This window comes from Oncorhynchus clarkii, unplaced genomic scaffold (genome assembly GCF_045791955.1).
Source record: "Oncorhynchus clarkii lewisi isolate Uvic-CL-2024 unplaced genomic scaffold, UVic_Ocla_1.0 unplaced_contig_573_pilon_pilon, whole genome shotgun sequence".
Classification (NCBI taxonomy): Eukaryota; Metazoa; Chordata; class Actinopteri; order Salmoniformes; family Salmonidae; genus Oncorhynchus; species Oncorhynchus clarkii.
In genome coordinates, this window is record NW_027260843.1 from 25451 (window position 1) to 50719 (window position 25269).

The 25269-nt window shown below is 41.7% G+C and overlaps 1 protein-coding gene across 3 annotated transcripts in view; it reads right to left on the bottom strand.

The window, feature by feature from the left end:
* The window catches only part of LOC139401896 (protein mono-ADP-ribosyltransferase PARP14-like), a 30425-nt gene extending 15123 nt beyond the window's left edge, over positions 1–15302 (bottom strand). For all 3 annotated transcript variants that reach the window (XM_071145902.1, XM_071145901.1, XM_071145900.1), the window contains exons 1-3: positions 15103–15302; positions 9584–9687; positions 1204–1237 (exon numbers count right to left, since the gene is read on the bottom strand). In XM_071145902.1, coding sequence (XP_071002003.1) covers positions 1204–1237; positions 9584–9687; positions 15103–15286 — 322 coding nt within the window. In that variant the 5' untranslated portion in view covers positions 15287–15302. The remainder of the gene's footprint in view (positions 1–1203; positions 1238–9583; positions 9688–15102) is intronic.
* Between the last annotated feature and the right edge of the window lie 9967 nt (positions 15303–25269).

Here is a 25269-nt window from a genome sequence, read left to right on the forward strand (position 1 = left end):
GTTTTGCAATGACACAGAGCACATGGAGTGGAATGTTGGTTTAAAACAGGTTCTAGATGTCTGGTCCATTAATTGAATCATGACTGAAATGGGAGATGTGTCAGAGGGGACTCTAACATTAACATACTTGTTATAAAACCCCCTAAAAAAATATATTGCTGCCATCTGTCAAAATAATTTCCATAGTTGAAAAACATCTATATCATCGTTCATGGAAATTAAAATGTATAGTTAAGCTGATGATATCCTTACATATTTAAAGTTGAGAGGACTTGAAATAAAAAGTTGAGTCAACTTTTAAAAAGATCTATGGAACCAGCTGCAAAATAATTTTCTAGTTCTCTCAACTTTGGCAAATGTGTTGAGACAACTCAGGAATGTGTTATTGTAGAATTTTCCTTCCACAAAGTTCAGTAAGGCTGTTTGCCTTGATTTTTTAAAGTTGACTGAACTTCCAAATGCTTTCAGTGTGCATGAATATTACACTAGGCATCCGTATATATGTCCAAAGTTGAATGAGATCTATTGAATAACCCTTGGATCAATCTGTTTTGACTGATATAAAATCTAAGTGGACAGACCTTACATTCCAGCCAACAGGCATATCAGTAAGGCAACAGGCATATCAGAAAGGCAACAGGCATATCAGAAAGGCAACCACTCCCATAATATCCCATGAGTCCCCATGTTAATTATTTGTAAAAGGTGATGACATTCTCTTGCAATAAGACATATTTCTAATTAAGCAATACAGCTCAAGGAGGTGTGGTATATTTTTTTTATTTTATTTTACTAGATAAGTCAGTTAAGAACAAATTCTTACTTTCAAGCTCTGGGATTTGAACTTGCAACCTTTCGGTTACTAGTCCAATGCTCTAACCACTAGGCTACCCTGCCACCCACAATATATGGCCAATATACCACGACTAAGGATTGTTCTTAAGCTTGACACAAGGGATTGCTTGGATACAGTCATTAGCCGTGAAATAGCCACAAACCTCTGAGGTGCCTTATTGCTATTATAAACTGGTTACCAACATAATTATTTTTCATTTTTTGTCATACCCGTGGTATATGGTTTGATATACCACGGCTTTCAACAGTCAGCATTCAGGGCTCAAACCACCCAGTTTATAATACAATCATTTACAATAACCCTAACCCTCTTCCATATTGACCTAAAGTTAAATGTTTTGTACTTACGTTGTTTGCTTGAGTTGACAGCAGATGGTATTTCCTAAACATAAAAATCATGTGTTAAGTTTGATGGGGCTTGTCCACAGAATATATAGTACCAGTCAAAAGTTTGGACAGACAAGGGTTTTTCTTTATTTTTACTATTTTCTACATTGCAGAATAATAGTGAAGACATCAAAACTATGAATTAACACATATGGAATCATGTAGTAACTCAAAGTGTTAAATCAAAATATATTTTATATGAGATTCTTCGAAGTAGCCATCCTTTGCATTGATGACAGTTTTGCACACTCTTGGCATTCTTTCAACAAACTTCATGAGGAAGTCACCTGGAATGCATTTCAATTTGTGAGAATATTTTCCTTCTTAATGCGTTTGAGCAAATAAGTTGTGTTGTGCCAAGGTACGGGTGGTACAGTTGAAGTCGGAAGTTTACATACACTTAGGTTGGAGTCATTAAAAATCGTTATTCAACAAATCCACAAATTTCTTGTTATCAAACTATAGTTTTGGCAAGTCGGTTAGGACATCTACTTTGTGCATGACAAGTAATTTTTCCAACAATTGTTTACAGAGATTATTTCACTGTATCACAATTCCAGTGGGCCAGAAGTTTACATACACTAAGTTGACTGTGCCTTTAAACAGCTTGGAAAATTCCAGAAAATTATGTCATGGCTTTAGAAGCTTCTGATAGGCTAATTGACATAATTTGAGTCAATTGGAGATGCACCTGTGGATGTATTTCAAGGCCTACCTTCAAACTCAGTGCCTCTTTGCTTTACATCATGGGAAAATCAAAAGAAATCAGCCAAGATTTTATTAAAACCTTCCCCAACCAGAAACCGTGGATTGATGGCAGCATTCGCACAAAAATGAAAGCGCAAACCACTGCTTTTAATCACGGCAAGGCGACCGGAAACATGACTGAATACAAACAGTGTAGCTATTCCCTCTGCAAGGCAATCAACAAGTTAAGTGTCAGTATAGATGTAACGGATGTGAAACGGCTAGCTTAGTTAGCGGTGGTGCGCGCTAAATAGCGTTTCAATCGGTGACATCACTTGCTCTGAGACCTTGAAGTAGTGGTTCCCCTTGCTCTGCAAGGGCCGTGGCTTTTGTGGAGCGATGGGTAATGATGCTTCGTGGGTGACTGTTGTGTGCAGAGGGTCCCTGGTTCGCGCGCGGGTATGGGCGAGGGGACTGTCTAAAGTTCTACTGTTACATAGAGACAAAGTACAGTCGCAATTCAACGACTCAGACACGAGACATATGTGGCAGGGTCTACAGTCAATCACGGATTACAAAAAGAAAACAAGCCCCGTCGCGGACACCGATGTCTTGCTCCCAGACAAACTAAACAACTTCATTGCTCGCTTCGAGGACAATACAGTGCCACCGACATAGCCCGCTACCAAAACTTGCGGGCTCTCCTTCCCTGCAGCCAACGTGAGTAAAACATTTAAACGTATTAAACCTCGCAGGGCTGCCGGCCCAGACAGCATCCCTAGCCGCATCCTCAAAGCTTGCGCAGGCCAGCTGGCTGGTGTGTTTACGGACATATTCAATCAATCCCTGTCCCAGTCTGCTGTTCCCACATGCTTCAAGAGTGCCACCAAAGTTCCTGTTCCCAAAAGGCTAAGGTAAGTCGTTTAGCTAAGGTAACTGAGCTAAACGACTATTGCCCCGTAGCACTCACTTCCATCATCATGGAGTGCTTTGAGACAAACTGAAATGGTCCACCCACATAGACAGCGTGGTGAAGAAGGCGCAACATCTCAAGACATCAGTTAGGAATTTAAAGCATACTTCCAAAGTTGTGGCAAAATGGCTTAAGGACAAAAAGTCAAGGTAGTGGAGTGGCCATCACAAAGACCTGACCTCAATCCTATAGAAAAATGTGTGGGCAGATCTGAAAAAGCGTGTGCGGGCAAGGAGGCCTACAAACCTGACTCAGTTACACCACCTCTGTCAGGAGGAATGGGCCAAAATTCACCCAACTGGTTGTGGGAATCTTGTGGAAGGCTACCCGAAATGTTTGACCCAAGTTTAAATTGTTTAAGGCAATGCTACCAAATACTAAGGTGTATATAGAAGATAGCCCTATTTGGTAAAATACCTAGTCCATATTGGCAAGAACAGCTCAAATATGCAAAGAGAAATGACAGCACATCATTACTTTAAGACATGAAGGTCAGTCAATCTGGAAAATTTCAAGAACTTAAGATTTCTTCAAGTGCAGTTACAAAAACCATCAGGCACCATGATAAAACTGGCTCTCATGAGGTCCGCCACAGGAAAGGAGGACCCATAGTTACCTCTGCTGCAGAGAATAAGTTCATTAGAGTTAACTGCACCTCAGATTTCAGCCCAAATGAATGTAACAGACACATGTCAACATCAACTGTTCAGAGAAGACTGCATACGGCATTAATCAGGACTTCATGGTCGAATTGCTGAAAACAAAAACACTAGTAAAAGGACGCCTATATAAAGAAGAGACTTGCTTGGGCCAAAAAACACAAGCAATGGACACCAGACTGGTGGAAATCTGTCCTTTGGTCCAAATTTAAAATTTTTGTATCCAACTGCTGTGTCTTTGTGAGACACGGAGTAGTTGAACAGATAATCTCCTTATGTGTGGTTCCCACCGTGAAGCAAGGAGGAGGAGGTGTGATGGTGTTTTGCTGGTGACACTGTCAGTGATTTTTCTTTAAATTCAAGGCACACAGCATTCTGCAGCGATACGCCATCCCATCTGGTTGTTTTTCAACAGACTGTGTAAGGGCTATTTGACCAAGGAAAGTGATGGAGTCCTGCATCAGATGACCTAGCCTCCACAATCACGTGAAGTCAACCCAATTGAGATGGTTTGGGATGAGTTGGACTGCAGAGTGAATGAAAAGCAGCCAACAAGTGCTCAGCATATGTGGGAACTCCTTCAAGACAGTTGGTTGAGAAAATGTGTCACACCCTGATCTGTTTCGCCGGTCTTTGTGCTTGTGTCCAGCCCCCTCAAGGTGTCACCCATCTGTCCCATTATCCCTTGTGTATTTATACCTGTGTTCTCTGTCTGTTGCCAGTTTGTCTCGTCAGGTTCTTACCAGCATGCTTTCCCGTTTCTCAAGTTCTTCCCTTCTGACCATTCTGTTTGATCTGACCCCGAGCCTGCCTGCCGTCCTGTACCTGCCTGACTCCGACCTGATCACGAACCTCTGCCTGTCCTCAACCTGCCCTTTGCCTGCCCCGTGATTATAATAAAGTATCTGAGAACTGTACTATCCACCTCCTGTGTCTGCATATGGGTCATATCCTGAGTTGTGATAGAATACCAAGAGTGTGCAAAGCTGTCATCAAGTCCAAGGAGTGGCTAATTTGAAGAACCTCAAATATATATATTTGGATTTGTTTAACACTTTTTTGGTTACTGCATGATTCCATATGTGTTATTTCATAGTTTTGATGTCTTCACTATTATTCTACCCAGTTAGAAAATATTAAAACTAAAAACCCTGAATGAGTATGTGTCCAAACTTTTGACTGGTACTGTACATGTAATCCAGCAAATCTTTAGTAAAACACATTTACTGTCAATATCACACTACTGTATATACGATTCAGAACAAAAGACAGCAGCAGTGAATGTGGCCTTGAAGCTGTTAGAGGGTTGGAAATGCATGCTTGAATAGTGGCCGCATTCCAGGGTGACGACTTTGCAGACGCCTATCAGATCACACAACTCCTGGATAGGTGTTGAACATTTATTTTCTTTCTTTTTTATTTCACCTTTATTTAACCAGGTAGGCTGGTTGAGAACAAGTTCTCATTTACAACTGCGACCTGGCCAAGATAAAGCACAGAGTTACACATGGAGTAAACAAGAAACAAGCCAATAATACAAACAAGTCAATGACACAGTAGGAAAACAATAAAGTTTATATACAATGTGTGCAATAGGCATTAGGAGGTAGGAAATAAATAGGCCATAGGAGCGAATAATTATAATTTAGCAGATTAACACTGGAGTGATAAATGAGCAGATGATGATGTGCAAAGTAGCAGATAATTAAATAAAATAAAAACAGTATGGGGATGAGGTAGGTAGATTGGGTGGGCTATTTACAGATGGACTATGTACAGCTGCAGCGATCGGTTAGCTGCTCAGATAGTTTATGTTTAAAGTTGGTGAGGGAAATAAGTCTCCATCTGCAGCAATTTTTGCAATTCGTTCCAGTCACTGGCAGCAGAGAACTGGAAGGAAAGGCGGCCAAATGAGGTGTTCGCTTTGGGGATGATCAGTGAGATATACCTTCTGGAACGTGTGCTACGGGTGGGTGTTGTTATCGTGACCAGTGAACTGAGATAAGGCGGAGCTTTACCTAGCATAGACTTGTAGATGACCTGGAGCCAGTGGGTCTGGTGATGAATATGTAGTGAGGGCCAGCCGACTAGAGCATACAGGTCGCAATGGTGGGTGGTATAAGGTGATTTGGAATCAAAACAGATGGCACTGTGATAGATTGCATCCAGTTTGCTGAGTAGAGTATTGGAAGCTATTTTGTAGATGACATCGCCGAAGTCGAGGATCGGTAGGATAGTCAGTTTTACTAGGGTAAATTTGGCGGAGTGAGTGAAGGAGGCTTTGTTGCAAAATAGAAAGCCGATTCTAGATTTGATTTTGGATTGGAGATGTTTAATATGAGCCTGGAAGGAGAGTTTACAGTCTAACCAGACACCTAAGTATTTATAGTTGTCCACATATTTTTAGGTCGGAACCGTCCAGGGTGGTGACGCTAGTCGGGCGGGTGCGGGCAGTGAACGGTTGAAAAGCATGCATTTGGTTTCACTAGCGTTTAAGAGCAGTCGGAGGCCACGGGAGGAATGTTGTATGGCATTGAAGCTCGTTTGGAGGTTAGTTAGCACAGTGTCCAAGGAAGGGCCAGAGGTATACAGAATGGTATTGTCTGCGTAGAGGTGGATCAGGAAATCGCCTGCAGCAAGAGCGACATCATTGATATACACAGAAAAGAGTCAGCCCGGGAATTGAACCCTGTGGTACCCCCATAGAGACTGCCAGAGGTCCGGACAAAATGCCCTTAGATTTGACACAATGAACTCTGTCTGCAAAGTAGTTGGTGAACCAGGCAATGCAGTCATTAGAAAAACCAAGGCTATCGAGTCTGCCGATTAGAATACGGTGATTGACAGTTGAAAGCCTTGGCCAGGTCGACGAAGACGGCTGCACAGTACTGTCTTTTATCGATGGAGGTTATGATATCGTTTAGGACCTTGAGCATGGCTGAGGTGCACCCGTGACCGGCTAGGAAATCGGATTGCACAGCGGAGAAGTTACGGTGGGATTCGAAATGGTCAGTGATCTGTTTATTAACTTGGCTTTCGAAGACTTTAGATAGGTAGTGCAGGATGGATATAGGCCTGTAACAGTTTGGGTCTAGGGTGTCACCTCCTTTGAAGAGGGGGATGACCGCGGCAGCTTTCCAATCTTTAGGGATCTTGGACGATACGAAAGAGAGGTTGAACAGGCTGGTAATAGGGGTTGCAACAATGGCGGCAGATAGTTTTAGAAAGAGAGGGTCCAGATTGTCTAGCCCATCTGATTTGTATGGGTCCAGGTACTGCAGCTCTTTCAGAACATTTGCTATCTGGATTTGGGTGAAGGAGAAGCTGGGGAGGCTTGGGCCAATAGCTGCGGGGAGTGTGGGGGGGGAGCTGTTGGCCGGGGTTGGAGTAGCCAGGAGGAAGGCATGGCCAGCCGTTGAGAAATGCTTATTGAAATTTTCGATTAACATGGATTTATCGGTGGTGACTGTGTTACCTAGCTTCAGTGCTGTGGGCAGCTGGGAGGAGGTGCTCTTGTTCTCCATTGACTTTACAGTGTCCCAAAACTTTTTGGAGTTAGAGCTACAGGATGTGATTTTCTCCTTGAAAAAGCTAGCCTTTGCTTTCCTGACTGACTGCGTGTATTCGTTCCTGACTTCCCTGAACAGTTGCATATCGCAGGGACTATTTGATGCTATTGCAGTCCGCCACAGGATGTTTTGGTGCTGGTCAAGGGCAGTCAGGTCTGGAGTGAACCAAGGGCTATATCTGTTCTTAGTTCTGCATTTTTTGAACGGGGCATGCTTATCTAAGTTGGTGAGGAAATAACTTTTAAAGAATGACCAGGCTTCCTCGACTGACGGGATGAGGTCAATATCTTTCCAGGATACCCGGGCCAGGTCGATTAGAAAGTGTTTTAGGGAGCGTTTGACAGTGATGAGGGGTGGTTGTTTGAGCGGACCCATAGCGGATACAGGCAATGAGGCAGTGATCTCTGAGATCCTGATTGAAAACAGTGGAGGTGTATTTGGAGGGCAAGTTGGTCAGGATAATGTCTATGAGGGTGCCCATGTTTACGGATTCAGGTTCTGCTGTTGACATGCATGAAACCAAGGCTTTTTCGATCACAGAAGTCTACAAATGAGGGTGCCTGGGGACACGCAGGGCCTGGGTTTACCTCCACATCACCTTTGGAACAGAGGTGGAGTAGGATGAGGGTACGGCTAAAGGCTATCAAAACTGGTCGCCTAGAGAGTTGGGGACAAAGAATAAAAGAAGCAGATTTCTGGGCGTGGTAGAATAGATTCAGGGTATAATGTGCAGACAGGGTTATGGGGGGGTGCGGGTACAGCGGAGGTAAGCCCAGGCACTGAGTGATGATAAGAGATGTTGTATCTCTGGACATGCTGGTTATAATGGGTGAGATCACCGAATGTGTGTGAGGTGGGACAAAGGAGGTATCAGAGGTATGATGAGTGAACTAGGGGCTCCATTGTAAACTGAAACAATGATAACTAACCTAAACAACAGTATACAAAGCATATTGACATTTGAGAGAGACATACAGCGAGGCATAAAGTAATCACAGGTGTTGATTGGGAGAGCTAGCTAAGACAACAACGGGTGAGACAACAACAGCTAATCAGCTAAAAACAACAGGTAAAATGGCGATGACTGGGCAGAGAGGGTCGGTTAACTACACAAAGAGCCTGAGTTTGCGGCTGGGGCCGACAGATAAACAAAAAATAAACAGAATGGAGTACCGTGATTAATGGACAGTCCAGCAGGCATCAGCTACGTAGATAAGTGATCACAGGGTCCAGGGGGCAGCAATAGATGGAACAGGGAAGCAGTGGAGTAGTCGCTAGCACGCGGGCGACAAGGCGTTTAAAGTTAGTAGCCCGGGGCTAGTAGAAGCGTCTGCTACGAGGTCGGACGGAGGCCGGTTGAAGGCACAGCGGATGGAGTATTCGTCGGCAGACCAGTCGTGGTGGTGCGGCGGGGCGCCGTGTTGACAAAGGATCCAAGCCAGATGGCGAAAGAGGTGTTGTAGTAATTTAGTTTGCGCCCTGCTCACGGCTAACTGGTGCTAGCTTTGGGGCAGGGGCATTAGCCACTTTAGCCACTCGGTAGCAGCGGTGATCCGGTGCCAAGGTCCAGAGCTTAAGGCAAGGATCCGGTGTAGTAGTGTGTTCTAGCCGTGTTTTGCGTATGCAACCAGGTGATGAATGCATGTACCCAGGAGACAACAACCTTGCCTCAGAGCCAGCTCCTTCTTGGCCTCTTGGTCAGCAAATCCAAGTGGATTATTGTTAGTTCAAAGTGGTGACCCCAAAACAAAGATATATAAAAACAAAACAACAAAGAGGCTAAACTAAAGAGGGTAAGTAACAAAAAAACAACAACAACACTGGCTGGACGAGAGGCCTCTGGCCAAAGGTGAACAACTGAGTAGGCCCGTGAGGTGGGCCTCAGGGATAGCTTCGGTACTGGGTAACTCGGAGGTTGCTAGCTAGCTGTGAAGATCAGGAGTAATCGTCCAGGGATTACGGCAGTAATCCGGCGTTGTAGTGGAGAGACAGTCCGATACTGGTAGGCTGGCGAGTATTATGCTGGCAAAAAAAAAGGCTGGTATCTGTGCAGCAGGTAAAGCCCGCTAGTAGCGGTTAACAATGACTAAATAGCTTGCACACTAATTAGCTGGTTAGCTTCTGATGGCTAGGTGGTTCTTGCTATAAGGTCTAAAAATAAAAAATAATAGCGGTTCCGAATCACATTGGGTGAGGCAGGTTACCGGAAGGTATAATTGAACTAAAATGGAAGAGAGATTGAAAATAAAATTGAAATATATACAAAAAAGACGAAAAATACACAAGTACACGAGAGGATGAACAAAACACATCTGCACTGCTACGCCATCTTGGATGAACATATCCAGTAACCACATCATATGATATAGCAATCTGATGCCTGACTGTGCAGATGATGTCTGCAATACTGTCTGCCTGGAATGCAACCACTATCAGGGAGGGGCCAAGCTTACCTGTGCAATTGTGACCTCATCTGATGGTAGACGAAGATTCAGTTTAAGCACACCTTGATCCAACTTGATCTTGTGTTCTTGCTTTTCAAGAACCATCTGCCTCACTGTGTGTGGAAAAGAAAATTACTTTTGCCTTGTACTAAAGCTTCAAAGTTTGAAACTAGTAAATAAAAATCACAGACGTGGGACTGTTCAGTATAATATCAAATTGTTACTTCAGGGGAGAGGAATTTGTAGCAATTCCCCTCAGATTAAAGACATTCTGAGATTTGAAAAAGAGCAAAATGGTGTCCATGTCACTTGCTTTGTTATAAAGATGAGCAATGGGGCCAAATGTACCCCTTCTCAAATTCATAGACAGCATTCTATATGCAAAGACAGAGTCATCCAACAGATAGTATTACCCATGTTTATAATATTATGTAGAATGAGGGATATCTTGAAAGATTTTTTATCACTGTTTATACAAGGGAATTATAGTCTGTATTAAACAATTCAATAATATATGTCTTATTGATCACTATCTTTGTGTATATGGTATTAACCCATTCAGGATGCAGCGTATAATTGCATTGAAATTATATTATTATTATTGTCATTATTATTAATATTAAGCCTAACTACATGGTCTGTAACCTGATTTGGTGTGTGCATAAATGAGAGGTAAGCGTATGCGACCAGGTGATGAATGCATGTACCCAGGAGACAACAACCTTGCCTCAGAGCCAGCTCCTTCTTGGCCTCTTGGTCAGCAAATCTAAGTGGATTATTGTTAGTTCAAAGTGGTGACCCCAAAACAAAGATATATAAAAACAAAACAACAAAGAGGCTAAACTAAAGAGGGTAAGTAACAAAAAAACAACACCAACACTGGCTGGACGAGAGGCCTCTGGCCACAGAATGCCAATCATCTTGATGCTACCAGCTGTTATGCTTATTAGGCTTCTTGGCAGAGCACAGCCTGTGACCTGGTTGGTGCTGTCACCTGGGGATTGAGTGTTGACCTGAGTGTCACCTGAGTGTGTGGAAGTTTTCTTGTCTATGTCCTAACACTAAACTTCCGCCCCATATCATAACATCTATTATTATTATTAATAATGAATGTTACCAAGTACAAGGACATTCTTCACTGGAAAGTACCATGTAATGTGTTGGTCCCATGTTGCGCAAGCTGAAATAAAATATCCCAGAAATGTTCCATATGCCAAAATGCTTCTCTATCATATTTTGTACATCCTGTTAGGGAGCATTTCTCCTCTGCCAATATAATCCATCCACTTGAAAGATGTGGCATATCAAAAAGCTGCTTAAACAGCATGATCCTTACACAGGTGCACCTTGTGCTGGGGACAATAAAAAGCCACTAAAATGTGCAGCTTTGTCACACAACACAATGCCACAGATGTGAGCGTGCAATTGGCATGCTGATTGCAGGAATGTTCAGCAGAGCTATTGCCAGAGAATTTAATGTCAAGTTCTTTATCATAAGCTGCCTCCAAGGTCGTTTTAGAAAATTTGGCAGTACCTCCAACCAGCCTTATAACCGCAGACCGCAGATATGGCGTTGAGTGAGTGAGCAGTTTGCTGATGTCAACGTTGTGAACAAAGTGCCCCACGATGGCAGTTGGGTTATGGTATGGGCAGGCATAAGCTACGGACAACGAACACAATTGCATTTTATTGATGGTAATATGAATGCACAGAGATACCGTGACGAGACCCTGAGGCCCATTGTCCTGCCATTCGTCCGCCACCATCCCTTCATGTTTCAGCATGATAATGCACAGCCCCATGCAAGGTTCTGTACACAATTCCTGGAAGGAGAAAATGTCCCAGGTCTTCCATGGCCTGTATACTCACCAGACATGTCACCCATTAAGCATGTTTGGGATGCTCTGGATTGACATGTACGACAGGATTTTCCAGTTCCTGACAATATCCAACAACTTTACACAGCCATTGAAGAGGAGTGGGACAACATTCCACGTTCCACAATCAACTCTATGCGAAGGAGCTGCGTCGCACTGCATGAGGCAAATGATGGTCACACCAGATACTGACTGGTTTTCTGATCCACACCCCTACCTTTTTTTAAGGTATCTGTGACCAACAGATGCATATCTGTTTTCCCAATCATGTGAAATCCATAGATTAGGGTCTAATTTATTTATTTAAATGGAGTAATTTCTTTATATGAACCGAGACTCAGTAAAATCTTTGAAATTGATGCATGTTGCATTTATAGTTTTATTCAGTATATTTACATAATGTGATTTTAGTGCCAAAGATCATATTTTTTCATAACCCTGTTAGGAGTTGATGTTATTCTTCAATAACACAGACCCTAAAGCAAATCAGGGGGAGAAAAATATATTTGTTCAAAGAGATCAAATCATAGTTGGTATGCTGGGAAGCAGATGGTAGATGTTTATTATTCCCTGTCCTCAATGGTTTCTCCTTTGAACAAAGAGACAGGATGTAGTTTATAACCCAACCCTAGCCAGTGGTAGACCAATTAGAATTCCATGCAGTAAAATTGGACCAATGGCCAAATAACAAGTATCCTGTTTCAGGCTCAATGCATAGACAATTCTGCCCAATGAGAACTTGCCACATGTAGCTATGAGTCCTGGACTTAAATTCCTCCAGTGTCCCTGACCCATTAATCTTCAGTTCCCCATTACAGAAAAACAACTAGTTTCACTTTTGCTTCTTGCTCTATTCATAATGAAATGTTACAAAAGAACAAGTCATTCAAACATCACATGGCCAAAAGTATGTGGACACGCGTTCAAATGAGTGGATTCAGCTATTCCAGACAAACCTGTTGCTGACAGGTGAATAAAATCGAGCACACAGCCATGCAATCTATATTTTGCTATGGCCATCTCAGTCTCCAGACTTCAAACCTATTGAAAACCTGTGGTTTGAATTGAAGAGGGCAGTCCATAGGCACAGACGAAGGATATCAAGGATCTGGAAAGACTCCATATCGAGGAATGGTCTATGATCCCTCCTAATGTCTTCTCTAATCTCATCTCAACGTGGCACCGTCATAGGATGCCACTTTTACAACAAGTCAGTTTGTCAAATTTCTGGCCTGTTAGAGCAGCCCCTGTCAACTGTAAGTGCTTCTAGGAGCAACAATGGCTCAGCCAGCCGTGAAATGTTCACAGAATGGGAACACTGTCACGTTCTGACCTTAGTTCCTTTGTTATGTCTTTGTTTTAGTTTGGTCAGGGCGTGAGTTGGGGTGGGTAGTCTATGTTCTTTTTTCTATGTTGTGTTTATGTGTTTGGCCTGGTATGGTTATCAGTCAGAGGCAGGTGTCGTTCATTGTCTCTGATAGAGAATCATACTTAGGTAGCCTTTTCCCACCTGTGTTTGGTGGTTGATTATTTTATATTTTAGTGTTTTACAGGACTGTTTCGGTTTTCGTTTATTTTCACGTTATTTTGTTTTTCAGTGTTCAGTATAATAAATCACCATGAACACATACCACGCTGCGCATTGGTCAGACATTTCAAACTCCTCCTCAGAGGAGGACTAAGAATTCCGTTACAGAATAACCCACCAACCAAGGACCAAGCAGCGTTGTATCGGGCAGCAGCAATCTCTGGACTCATGGACATTGGAGGAGATTTTGGATGGAAAAGGACCCTGGGCACAGGCTGGGGAAAGCTGAGCAGCGGCGATATGAGGAGGCAGCACGGCAGCGCGACAGGCACGAGAGGTCGGCCAGCCCGCCACAAGTGCCAAGCGAGAGTGTGCATCCAGCAAGGGCGTGTTGTGCCAGCCCAGCGTGTTTGGTCTCCAGTACGCCGTTTCGGCCCAGGGTATCCTGCGCCGGCGCTGCGTGCTGTGTCTCCAGGGCACTGGGAGGGTGCAGTGTGTCCTATGCCTGCGCTCCGTTACAACCACCGAGTGCTAAAGCGCGTAGCGTGTAAAAATTGTGTGTCCTCGGTTGCAACACTCACTACCGAGTTCCAAACTGCCTCTGGAAGCAACGTCAGCACAAGAACGGTTCATTTAGAGCTTCATGAAATGTGTTTCTATGGCCAAGCAGCCACACACAGGTCTAAAATCCCCATGCGTGATCCCAAGCGTCGGCTGGAGTGGTGTTAACCTCGCCATTATTGGACTCAGTAGCAGTGGAAACGCATTCTCTGGAGTGATGAATCACGCCTCACCATCGGGCAGTCGAACGGACAAATCTGGGTTTGGCGGATGCCAGGAGAACGCTACCTGCCCCAATGCATAGTGTCAACTATAAAGTTTGGTGGAGGAGAAATAATGATCTGGGGCTGTTTTTCATGCTTCAGTCTCGGCCTTGAATGAGATGTTCGACAAGCAGGTGTCCACATACTTTTTTTTATTTACAAGAACAGTAGTTTAAAAAACAAATACAAAAATGCAGATTTATATAAGATTTTCCCATTTGAATTGAATGAGAATCAAGGGCTTCTTCCTTTGTATTATTTCATATTTTACTTTCATAAAAGCCTCTTGTATTTACTTTCCATTATTTAGAATATCTATGATAAAACATCATAACCTAATTTGTATAATTTTTTTTGTTGACTTTTTATATCTTACCCTCTGCAGTCCGAAACTGCACAACTGCTCCTTGTCCTTTTGAGATTTCATATTCAACTAGACAATCACCGCCGTTGGATGACTTTTTACTTTGAAAATATTTAACCAACTTGTTTTTTAGTTTACGAAAATCTGGATTTCTTTCGAGCTCAACCAGCACGGCAAATAATTATGCTTCTGCCATTCTGTGGCGACCCGTTATTCCGGGCACAGACAAAGGATATCAAGGATCTGGAAAGACTCCATATCGAGGAATGGTCTATGATCCCTCCTAATGTCTTCTCTAATCTCATAAAATATTTTAGAAAATTGGTCCTGAGCCAGCTCCTTCTTGATCGGCCAGTTCAAGCAGATAATTTTTTGTTCAGAGTTCGTGACCCAAAATAAACATATATTAAAAGGAAATAACAAAGAGGCATGCAAGTAAATAAATACAATTAAAATAGAGAGCAGCTCGCTTACTAATTAACAATATAACATGATACAATATCTTAACTTGTTTTTCAGGTTTATCATGGTTTTCTTAAAGATAGACAAGCTGAGCTCATGATGTATAGGTCTGCCAAGTATGCTCAAAGTGAAACTAGAAAGAACATGCAACACGTGTATAGTATTTAAATACAGTTTCACTTTCTATTTGAAATCATGTGCAAAATGTTAGTGTGTAATGAAAAACTTTTGTTTTACAAGAACAGTGTCATGCCCTACAGTAGTTTAAAAAATAGCAATGCTGATTTACATAGGGTTTTCTCATTTGAATGGAATGACAATCAAGGGCTTCTTACTTGGTATTATTTCATATTTGATGTATTTTTAGATTAACATAACAGCCTTTTGTATTTACTTTCCATTATTTAGAATATCTATGATAAAAGATCATAACCTAATTTGTGGAAAAAATGACTGGCCTTTTTATAACTTACCCTCTGCAGTCCGGAACCACACAACTGCTCCTTGTCCTTTTGAGATTTCATATTCAACTAGACAATCACCGCCGTTGGATGACTTTTTACTTTGAAAATATTTAACCAACTTGTTTTTAAGTTTAGGAATATCTGGGTTTCCTTCGAGCTCAACCAGCACGGAAAATAAGTATGATTCTGCCATTGCTGCTGGACACGAACTGAACAAATTTACTGCAGGGTGGGTGTCTTGGTTCTAGTTTCACTTTCGCTTCTTGCTCTATTCATAATGAGAACAAAATCGCAAGTCATTCAAACACCACATGGCCAAAAGTATGTGGACATGCGTTCAAATGAGTGGATTCAGCTATTTCAGCCACACCTGTTGCTGACAGGTGAATAAAATCGAGCACACAGCCATGCAATCTTCATAGACAATCATTGGCAGTAGAATGGCCCGTATTGAGGAGCTCAGTGACATTCAACGTTGCACCGTCATAGGATGCCACTTTTACAACAAGTCAGTTTGTCAAATTTCTGGCCTGTTAGAGCAGCCCCTGTCAACTGTAAGTGCTTCTAGGAGCAACAATGGCTCAGCCAGCCGTGAAGTGGTAGGCCACACATGTTCACAGAATGGGAACACTGTCACGTTCTGACCTTAGTTCCTTTGTTATGTCTTTGTTTTAGTTTGGTCAGGGCGTGAGTTGGGGTGGGTAGTCTATGTTCTTTTTTCTATGTTGTGTTTATGTGTTTGGCCTGGTATGGTTATCAGTCAGAGGCAGGTGTCGTTCATTGTCTCTGATAGAGAATCATACTTAGGTAGCCTTTTCCCACCTGTGTTTGGTGGTTGATTATTTTATATTTTAGTGTTTTACAGGACTGTTTCGGTTTTCGTTTATTTTCACGTTATTTTGTTTTTCAGTGTTCAGTATAATAAATCATCATGAACACATACCACGCTGCGCATTGGTCCGACATTTCAAACTCCTCCTCAGAGGAGGACTAAGAATTCCGTTACAGAATAACCCACTAACCAAGGACCAAGCAGCGTTGTATCGGGCAGCAGCAATCTCTGGACTCATGGACTTGGGAGGAGATTTTGGATGGAAAAGGACCCTGGGCACAGGCTGGGGAAAGCTGAGCAGCGGCGATATGAGGAGGCAGCACGGTAGCGCGACAGGCAGCCCCAATATTTTTTGGGGGGAAGGCACACGGGGAGTCTGGCAGAGTCAGGTTGGAGACCTGAGCTCACTCCTCGTGCTTACTGAAAGTAGCGCAGTACTTGTCAGGCACCATGTTATGCGGTCAAGCGCACGGTGTCGGCCAGCCCCCCACAAGTGCCAAGCGAGAGTGTGCATCCAGCAAGGGCGTGTTGTGCCAGCCCAGCGTGTTTGGTCTCCAGTACGCCGTTTCGTCCCCGTATCCTGCGCCGGCGCTGCGTGCTGTGTCTCCAGGGCACTGGGAGGGTGCAGTGTGTCCTATGCTTGCGCTCCGTTACAACCACAGAGTGCTAAAGCGCGTAGCGTGTAAGAATGGTGTGTCCTCGGTTGCAACACTCACTACCGAGTGTTATATAAATATTCATACACATAGCTCATATAAACTCAGACATTCCGTTGCAAGAACACATACACCCAGCCACAAGACTGACCCCCTCTATTGGTCGGATGCTCAGGATAAGGCTCTGCTGTGCACCAATGGGGCTTCTGCTCTGGCTAGAGCAAGGCCCGCCTCCAACCCTCCGACCAGTCAAGAAGACCGAAACGACAAGACTCCACCTACTTTATTCTATGTATAAAAATGAATGTAACCGTTGTATAAGGCCTCTTTTTCACCTGACTCCTTGCCGAGTTGTATGAACTAGATCCGTGCACGTAAAACTGCGGGACAAGATATCTCTGACTCATTAAAAGTGTCTTTTGTTACAACTGAAATCCACTCTGTCCAGCGTCCGTGATTTGGTCTCAACTCTCCAGTATATAAACACTAACAAAATGGTAGCGTGAGGATGGTTGTTCTTGAATTCGATCTATGATAAATTAGTGTGAGAGGACGAGACTGATCACGGCTCAAAAATCAGACGGAAGAGTGAGCCATTCATCTTGCCTCAGGAAATCTGATCGGAGCGCTCTAAATAAGGTGAGCAGAGCCTGTTAAATCGAAATCTGCATATTGTATTATAGCCTAAACCAAATTTTGATCAGAAAGTACTGGGTGTGAGTATGAATCGTTGCCAAATTTTTACATAAGAACCTAAGACATTGATCGGGGAGATCTTGTTTTGCTCGTTTAAAAAAAATATATATATATTTTTTTATTTTTTTTATTAATTGGCCTATTATGAGATCGAATAAGTATGCACGTAAAATATCCTATTAAATAAGTGCTATACTGTTTAATTGGTTGTGTTTAGAGGTGTAGTATGCATGTAAAATATCCTATTAAATAAGTGCTATACTGTTTAATTGGTTGTGTTTAGAGGTGTAGTATGCATGTAAAATATCCTATTAAATAAGTGCTATACTGTTTAATTGGTTGTGTTTAGAGGTGTAGTATGCATGTAAAATATCCTATTAAATAAGTGAGTTCCAAACTGCCTCTGGAAGCAACGTCAGCACAAGAACGGTTCATTTAGAGCTTCATGAAATGTGTTTCTATGGCCAAGCAGCCACACACAGGTCTAAAATCCCCATGCGTGATCCCAAGCGTCGGCTGGAGTGGTGTTAACCTCGCCATTATTGGACTCAGTAGCAGTGGAAACGCATTCTCTGGAGTGATGAATCACGCCTCACCATCGGGCAGTCGAACGGACAAATCTGGGTATGGCGGATGCCAGGAGAACGCTACCTGCCCCAATGCATAGTGTCAACTATAAAGTTTGGTGGAGGAGAAATAATGATCTGGGGCTGTTTTTCATGGTTCAGTCTCGGCCTTGAATGAGATGTTCGACAAGCAGGTGTCCACATACTTTTTTTTATTTACAAGTACAGTAGTTTAAAAAACAAATACAAAAATGCAGATTTATATAAGATTTTCCCATTTGAATTGAATGAGAATCAAGGGCTTCTTCCTTTGTATTATTTAATATTTTACTTTCATAAAAGCCTCTTGTATTTACTTTCCATCATTTAGAATATCTATGATAAAGCATCATAACCTAATTTGTATAATTTTTTTTTGTTGACTTTTTATAACTTACCCTCTGCAGTCCGAAACTGCACAACTGCTCCTTGTCCTTTTGAGATTTCATATTCAACTAGACAATTACTGACGTTGGATGACTTTTTACTTTGAAAATATTTAACCCTTGTTTTTTAGTTTACGAAAATCTGGATTTCTTTCGAGCTCAACCAGCACGGCAAATAATTATGCTTCTGCCATTCTGTGGCGACCCGTTATTCCGGGCAGGTGGGGCAGAGACCCACCTGTTTTGAGCCCCACTTGTTTTGCTAGAAAAATAAAAAATATATTTTTAAATAATTGTTTTTTTGGGGGGGGTTGTTGATAAGGGAATTTATATGTTTAAGGTAATGACTAAAGAATTCCACCCTGAAACGTAATTATTAGATTATCTTCTTATGGCTGAGATCCGCTAACGGGATCGATATGACAACCGCCAGTGAAATTGCAGGGCACCAAATTCAAACAACAGAAATCTCTTTATTAAAATTCCTCAAACATACAAGTATTTTATACCATTTTTAAGGTAATCTTGTTGTTAATCCCACCACAGTGTCCGATTTGAAAAAGGCTTTACAGCGAAGCACACCAAACGATTATGTTAGGTCACCGCCAAGTCACAGAAAAACACAGCCATTTTTCCAGCCAAAGAAAAAACACAGTCATTTTTCCAGACAAAAAGCAGAAATAGAGATAAAATTAATCACTAACCTTTGATGATCTTCATCAGATGACACTCATAGGACTTCATGTTACACAACACATGTATGTTTTGTTCAATAAAGTGCATATTTATATCCAAAAATCTAATTTTACATTGGCGTGTTATGTTCAGTAGTTCCAAAACATGTGGTGATTTTGCAAAGAGCCACACAAATTCACAGAAATACTCATAATAAACATTGATAAAAGATACAACTATTATACATGGAAATTTAGATAAACTTCTCCTTAATGCAACCGCTGTGTCACATTTAAAAAAAACTTTACGGAAAAAGCATACCATGCAATAATCTGAGTTCAGCGCTCAGAGACCAAAGCAGCCAAACAAATATCCGCCATGTGGAGTCCACAGAAGTCAGAAATAGCATTATAAATATTCACTTACCTTTGAGGATCTTCATCAGAATGCACTCCGAGGAATCCCAGGTCCACAATCAATGTTTGATTTGTTCGATAAAGTTCGTAATTTATGTCCAAATACCTCCTTTTTATTAGTGTGTTCAGCCCAGTAATCCAAATTCATGACGCGTGAGCAGACGGCCAGACTAAAAGTCAAAAAGTTCCGTTGCATGTCATAGAAACATGTCAAACGAAGTATAGAATCAATCTTTAGGATGTTTTTAACATAAATCTTCAATAATGTTCCAACCGGAGAATTCCTTTGTCTGTAGAAATGCAATGGAAAGCAAGCTAACTTTCACATGAACGCGCATGGTCAGCTCATGGCTGCTGGCAGACCTCTGACTCATTCCCCTTTCATTCGGCCCCCCTTCACAAGGTTCTAAAGGACCTAAAGAACAAGGTTCTAAAGACTGTTGACATCTAGTGGAAGCCTTAGGAAGTGCAAGATGACCAATTTCCCACTGTATCTTCAATCGGGGATGAGTTGAAAAGCTACAAATCCTCAGATTTCCCACTTCCTGTTTGGATTGTTTCTCAGGTTTTTGCCTGCCATATGAGTTCTGTTATACTCACAGACATCATTCAAACAGTTTTAGAAACTTCAGATTGTTTCCAATCCAAATATATACATATATTAGCAACTGAGACTGAGTAGCAGGCAGTTTATTCTGGGCACCTCTGGGCACCTTATTCATCCATCTACTCAATACTGCCCCCAGCCATAACAAGTTATGTAACATATATAATGAATAATTAGACAAACTTAACTATTAGTAATTATTCGATTATGTAATATGTATAATGGATTAGAATGATAAACTTCAGTCTAATACGGTTTGGTCGAGACAAGTAGAAATGTGTGTGTGACTAAGAAAATACAGAGAACAATTAAACTGTGCATGACCTGACCTGGTTAGAACTCTGAGAAACTTACGTCAGGAAAGGGAGTCCTGTCAAGGTCCCTCTAATCTCGGGAGGATGGAACTGCCAGCTTTGTAGTGATAAAGGAGTGGTGAGAACTATGGGGAAAGATACATCCCACCTACTGTTTGTGTGTCTGTATGTGCGTGTATGTGCATGTAGGAGGTAGGGAGAGGGTGAGTTATAAAACGGCATGTCTTTGTATTTTGGACTTCAGAACGTTCTCGTGAATAGCTTTACGGACCTTTTGCATAAACTGAGTCTTTGCCTAATTATTATTAAACCCAGGGTCTTACAAACCTCGGGGATTGGTCAAAGCTTAAATAGGTGTTAGTTATTATCATGGGGATTGAAAGTTCTTGTGACAGTTTGGTCCAGATCTCAATATCTTTTTCTGTCGTTCCATGGAGACTGTCACGCCCTGACCTTAGATATCTCTGCTTTTCTGTATATTTTGGTTAGGTCAGGGTGTGACTAGGGTGGGTACTCTAGTTTTTGTAAGTCTAGGGTTGTTGTATGTCTAGGGGTTTTTGTATGTCTATGTTGGCTTGATATGGTTCCCAATCAGAGATAGCTGTTTATCATTGTCTCTGATTGGGGATCATATTTAGGTAGCCATTTTCCTAATTTGTGTTGTGGGATCTTGTCTATGTATAGTTGCCTTAGTGCACACCAGTAGCTTCACGTCTAGTTTGGTTGTTTGTTGTTTTGTTCAGTGAGTTTCAGTTTATTAAAATATGTGGAACTCTATGCACGCTGCGCCTTGGTCTAATCATTACGATGATCGTGACAGAGACACCAAAACCGTGCATGGGTGTATGAAATATCTGTAGATTAAAGACCTGGGGGTTCTTTACAGGCCGGTGGTGAACTGGTGCATGACAGAAACGGTGACGAGATCCAACCAACAATGAAACCTCAGCTGCAAAAATAATGTCAGTGCTCTTTATTCATGGATACATGGGATAATATCTGTATGATTGCCTTAAGGGTCCGAGCAAAATACCAGCCTTAGTAAAGTTGAACATTTATTTTGAGGCCGTTAACTCTACAGCTACAGCACTCACCAGTTTTCTTCCCAGAAGTCCATAGGTCATCCCTGTAGACTGACCAAAACGAATGCCTTACAGCTAAGTTGTCAACTTAGAATAGTACCCTAAGCAACACCCCGCAAATTAGGAAAGCCCTAGATATGACATTAGACAATGCCATGATAGGGTCATTTTGCCAAGACCATGGACGTAGATATAATACAGTCCAATTAGATGATTAAGGGGGCATAACTATATTTTGTTTTGTTTATGCTTTCGTTAATTTTGTTTCATTTTCTTCGGCACATAGAAAGTGATAGAGCCATAAACAACTTCCCCATACAACCATCAGTTAGTGCCACAATGCCACTCATTTGGGAGGAAATGTAATGATATATTTCATGAGTGTGCGTTGTTAACATCTGCCTAAGTTACTGCCCAGATCTTCCAGTCTGGACGACCAGACGACGGGTCCGGAACGGCGATCCCAATCCTGACATCCGCTGCCCAGCCATGGAGCTGACTTGTTCCTTTGCAGACACCCTACCAGGGTCGACCACACCAGAGGGGGGACTGCAACAGCGATCACCAACTGGACATCTGCTGTCCAGCCATGGAGTGGACTTAATTCGCCTACCAGGGTTTCTGCGAACATGCAGGTTAATTTGCAACATGCAGGTTAATTGCAAGATTGAACCCACTGTCATGACGTTGGCCTGGGGGTAGGTTTATGACAGTCATAAATACCTCTTCCCCCCCTTTTCCTATCTCTACCCTTCTGATGTTACATTTGCAAAACCCTTGGTTAACATAGAGATTATGGGAACATCAGAAGGTGGGAGGAAATGAACTATATTCTGGTAATCAGACCAATTGAACATATGCGGTGGTACTTAATGAATATGATGTCAGTTCGTGGAAAGTCTACACATCAGAGTTATCAGATTCACGTGGAATTGTTGTTCAACTTAAATGCTTGAATATGAAATGTTTTGTGATGGGTTGAAATGTGATTTTAGCTTCTAAAATGTGAGATATGATAAGATAGGGCTCTGCTCACTCAGTGGCCCGCCCATGTGGAGACATCGTTTGTAAACTATGAAACACACTCCTTTTCTCCCTTCCTATATAAAGCCTTGACGACAATATAACCTCCTGTTCCGAAGATGTGAGGACGACGGTCTGATGTCAGAATGGTTCAGATAATACCTACAGAACGAAGCCAATATCAGCGTGAGCTTTGGTTGCGAATGGTATCACACAACGACGTTACTACAACGTATCCAATTGACCACCAGAGACATTCTTCAAAGGACTCGGTTGGGCAACACGGCCTTCCATCTACCACCAACCTACCGAAGCGCAGCTCAGAGTAAATATTTATTGCATTTTCCTTTCCAAATGGGTGGTAATTTAGAATGCATAAGATACTGTATTTACGATAGCACAGCTTCTCCCTTTTGTTCCTCAGTCTTCCCGCTCTTTCACTCAAACCCAGCACCTTTTCTTTTGTGTAACAAGCTGTCATCTCTGTTCCGCCCGCTAGGGACGTTTTCCTTTATGTCATAATTTGTAATCAAGTTATGAATTAATTATGTGTATGTGTAATTCTGTGTGATTAGTTAGGTATTTAGTAAATAAATGATTAAACCCAATTTTGTATTGCTGATTCAACTTGGGAGCCAGGGTTCGTGCAGATAACCAAGAATTTACAACTTTCAGATGAGACTGAATTAAGATGACGATTAATATTGACTGCTATTGATGTAAAATATTACTAGGCCTTTAAGAGTTTATTCGGAAGATAACAGCTCTATAAATATTATTTAATGGTTCCCCGACTCTCTAGTTAATTATATTTACATGATTAGCTCAATCAGGTAATATTAATTACGGAGAAATGATTTTATAGAATAGCATGTCATATCACTTAATCCGGCATAGCCAAAGACACAACACATTGTTTGCTAGATGGTTACACTAGTGCATTCAGAGCCAGCTAGTGGCTAGCTACACTACAAACTTAATTTACCAGGTTCCCGTGAAGCAATTATGATGACAATCCACCACAACATACCCGAGATTGGCCTGATTAGCAACGGGTAGACTGTAATGAATTTCATTGTGTATTAAAAACCCAGTTGGAGATCATTGTTTGGGGTTTTCTCCAGTGGTTTGAATGGGGAATTGGGCTTCCTGGTAAAATGTTGACAGAGGTTGCAACAGTAACCTAGGTGGTGGGCTAAACAAAAGGTCAATTGAAAGTAAAGGTTTTGGAATCAATTAAGAATATTATCAATGGTCAGAGGTTTAGAGACATAGATACTATATACAGTACTAGGGCTGGGCAATATGGCCGAAATATTATATCACGGTATTTATTTATTTTTTACGGTATGATGGTATTTTATGTTTTTTAATAATAACATTTCTAAATCTGCCCTGAGTAGTGCGTGACCCTAGGGTGGCAACACATACATTCTAAGTGATTTCAATGGATGTTTCTCCATTCTGATCATTTCATACTGTTCAATTCAACTTCAACCCCAAAAAGTCATACTTTTCATAAATTTCTGCATACGAGATCATTTCTACACTTCTACACATTGGGTTGCACGATATGGGCAAGCAATCTGTGCCTTATTTTTAACCAAATGTTGCAATTTGACTTGCGATTTAGAGAAAAACACTTGGGTTAACTGTTGGAATCACGAAAATAGAATGTATATTCTAATTATATAGTTTGAATATAATAGTGGACACTTTTAATACAGTGTTGTTTGACATGACAACGAATGAAAATGCCAGGGAGGAGTTATTGTGACAGGGTAGGAACTAAAGTGTTGATAAGTGTTTCCTAAGGGACCCGATAATCTTTGGCTACATTGAACGTTTTCTCTTAGCTACTTCATGTAGTTAACATATACTTGCTTTGCGTTTACCTCTTTAATTTAGAAGATACTGTTGCACAAACAACATGCTGATTTAGGTCTACACCATCACTGGTACTATCAGGCTGTATAGCTAATTACGCTTGCTCTTACTCAGTAACATCCGCTAACCCCATTCCGTACAAATGTGCGCAACCGCGACATTCAAACTAGGCTGCAAAGAAAACTAATGGAACTGTAGCGACTATGTTGACATCAAAATCTGAGGTTTCTATGTTTCTATTCAAGCGTTGATTAACATGGTAATGGCTCTATAGTATTGGAGAAAAGTTGAAAAAAACTGACCCCTCTAACGATGTATGTTACATCGTGACGTGTCATGGCGTAACGTACAGCACGCATAGAGCAACTAATTCTGTCTTACAGCCTCTCTCCACCAGGTGCAGCACTTCTCTCACCACTTAAAAACAAGAAAAAGACAGGGACAGGGTAAGGGGGATACCTAGTCATTTTTTGCATCATCAATGCAAGCTATCATGACTCTCAAAAGACATTGTTTACTTCTGAAGATCACTTTAGGACCTCCCTAAAAACCCAATTCAAATTCGACACAAACCTTCAAATAGGTATGTACAGTTGAAGTCTAAAGTTTACATACACTTTGGTTGGAGTCATTAAAACTTCTCTGGGATATGTGGGACGCTAGCGTCCCACCTAGCCAGCAGCCAGTGAAATTGCAGGGTGCCAAATTCAAAACAACAGAAATCTCATAAATAAAATTCCTGAAACATACAAGTATTATACACCATTTTAAATATAAACTTCTCATTAATCCAGCCACAGTGTCTGATTTCAAAAATGCTTTACAGCGATAGCACACCTTGTGATTATGTTAGGTCAGCACCTAGCCACAGAAAAACATACAGCCATTTTCCAAAGAAGGAGAGGTGTCACAAAAGTCAGAAATAGCATTATAAATATTCACTTACCTTTGATGATCTTCATCGGAATGCACTCCCAGGAATCCGAGTTCCACAATA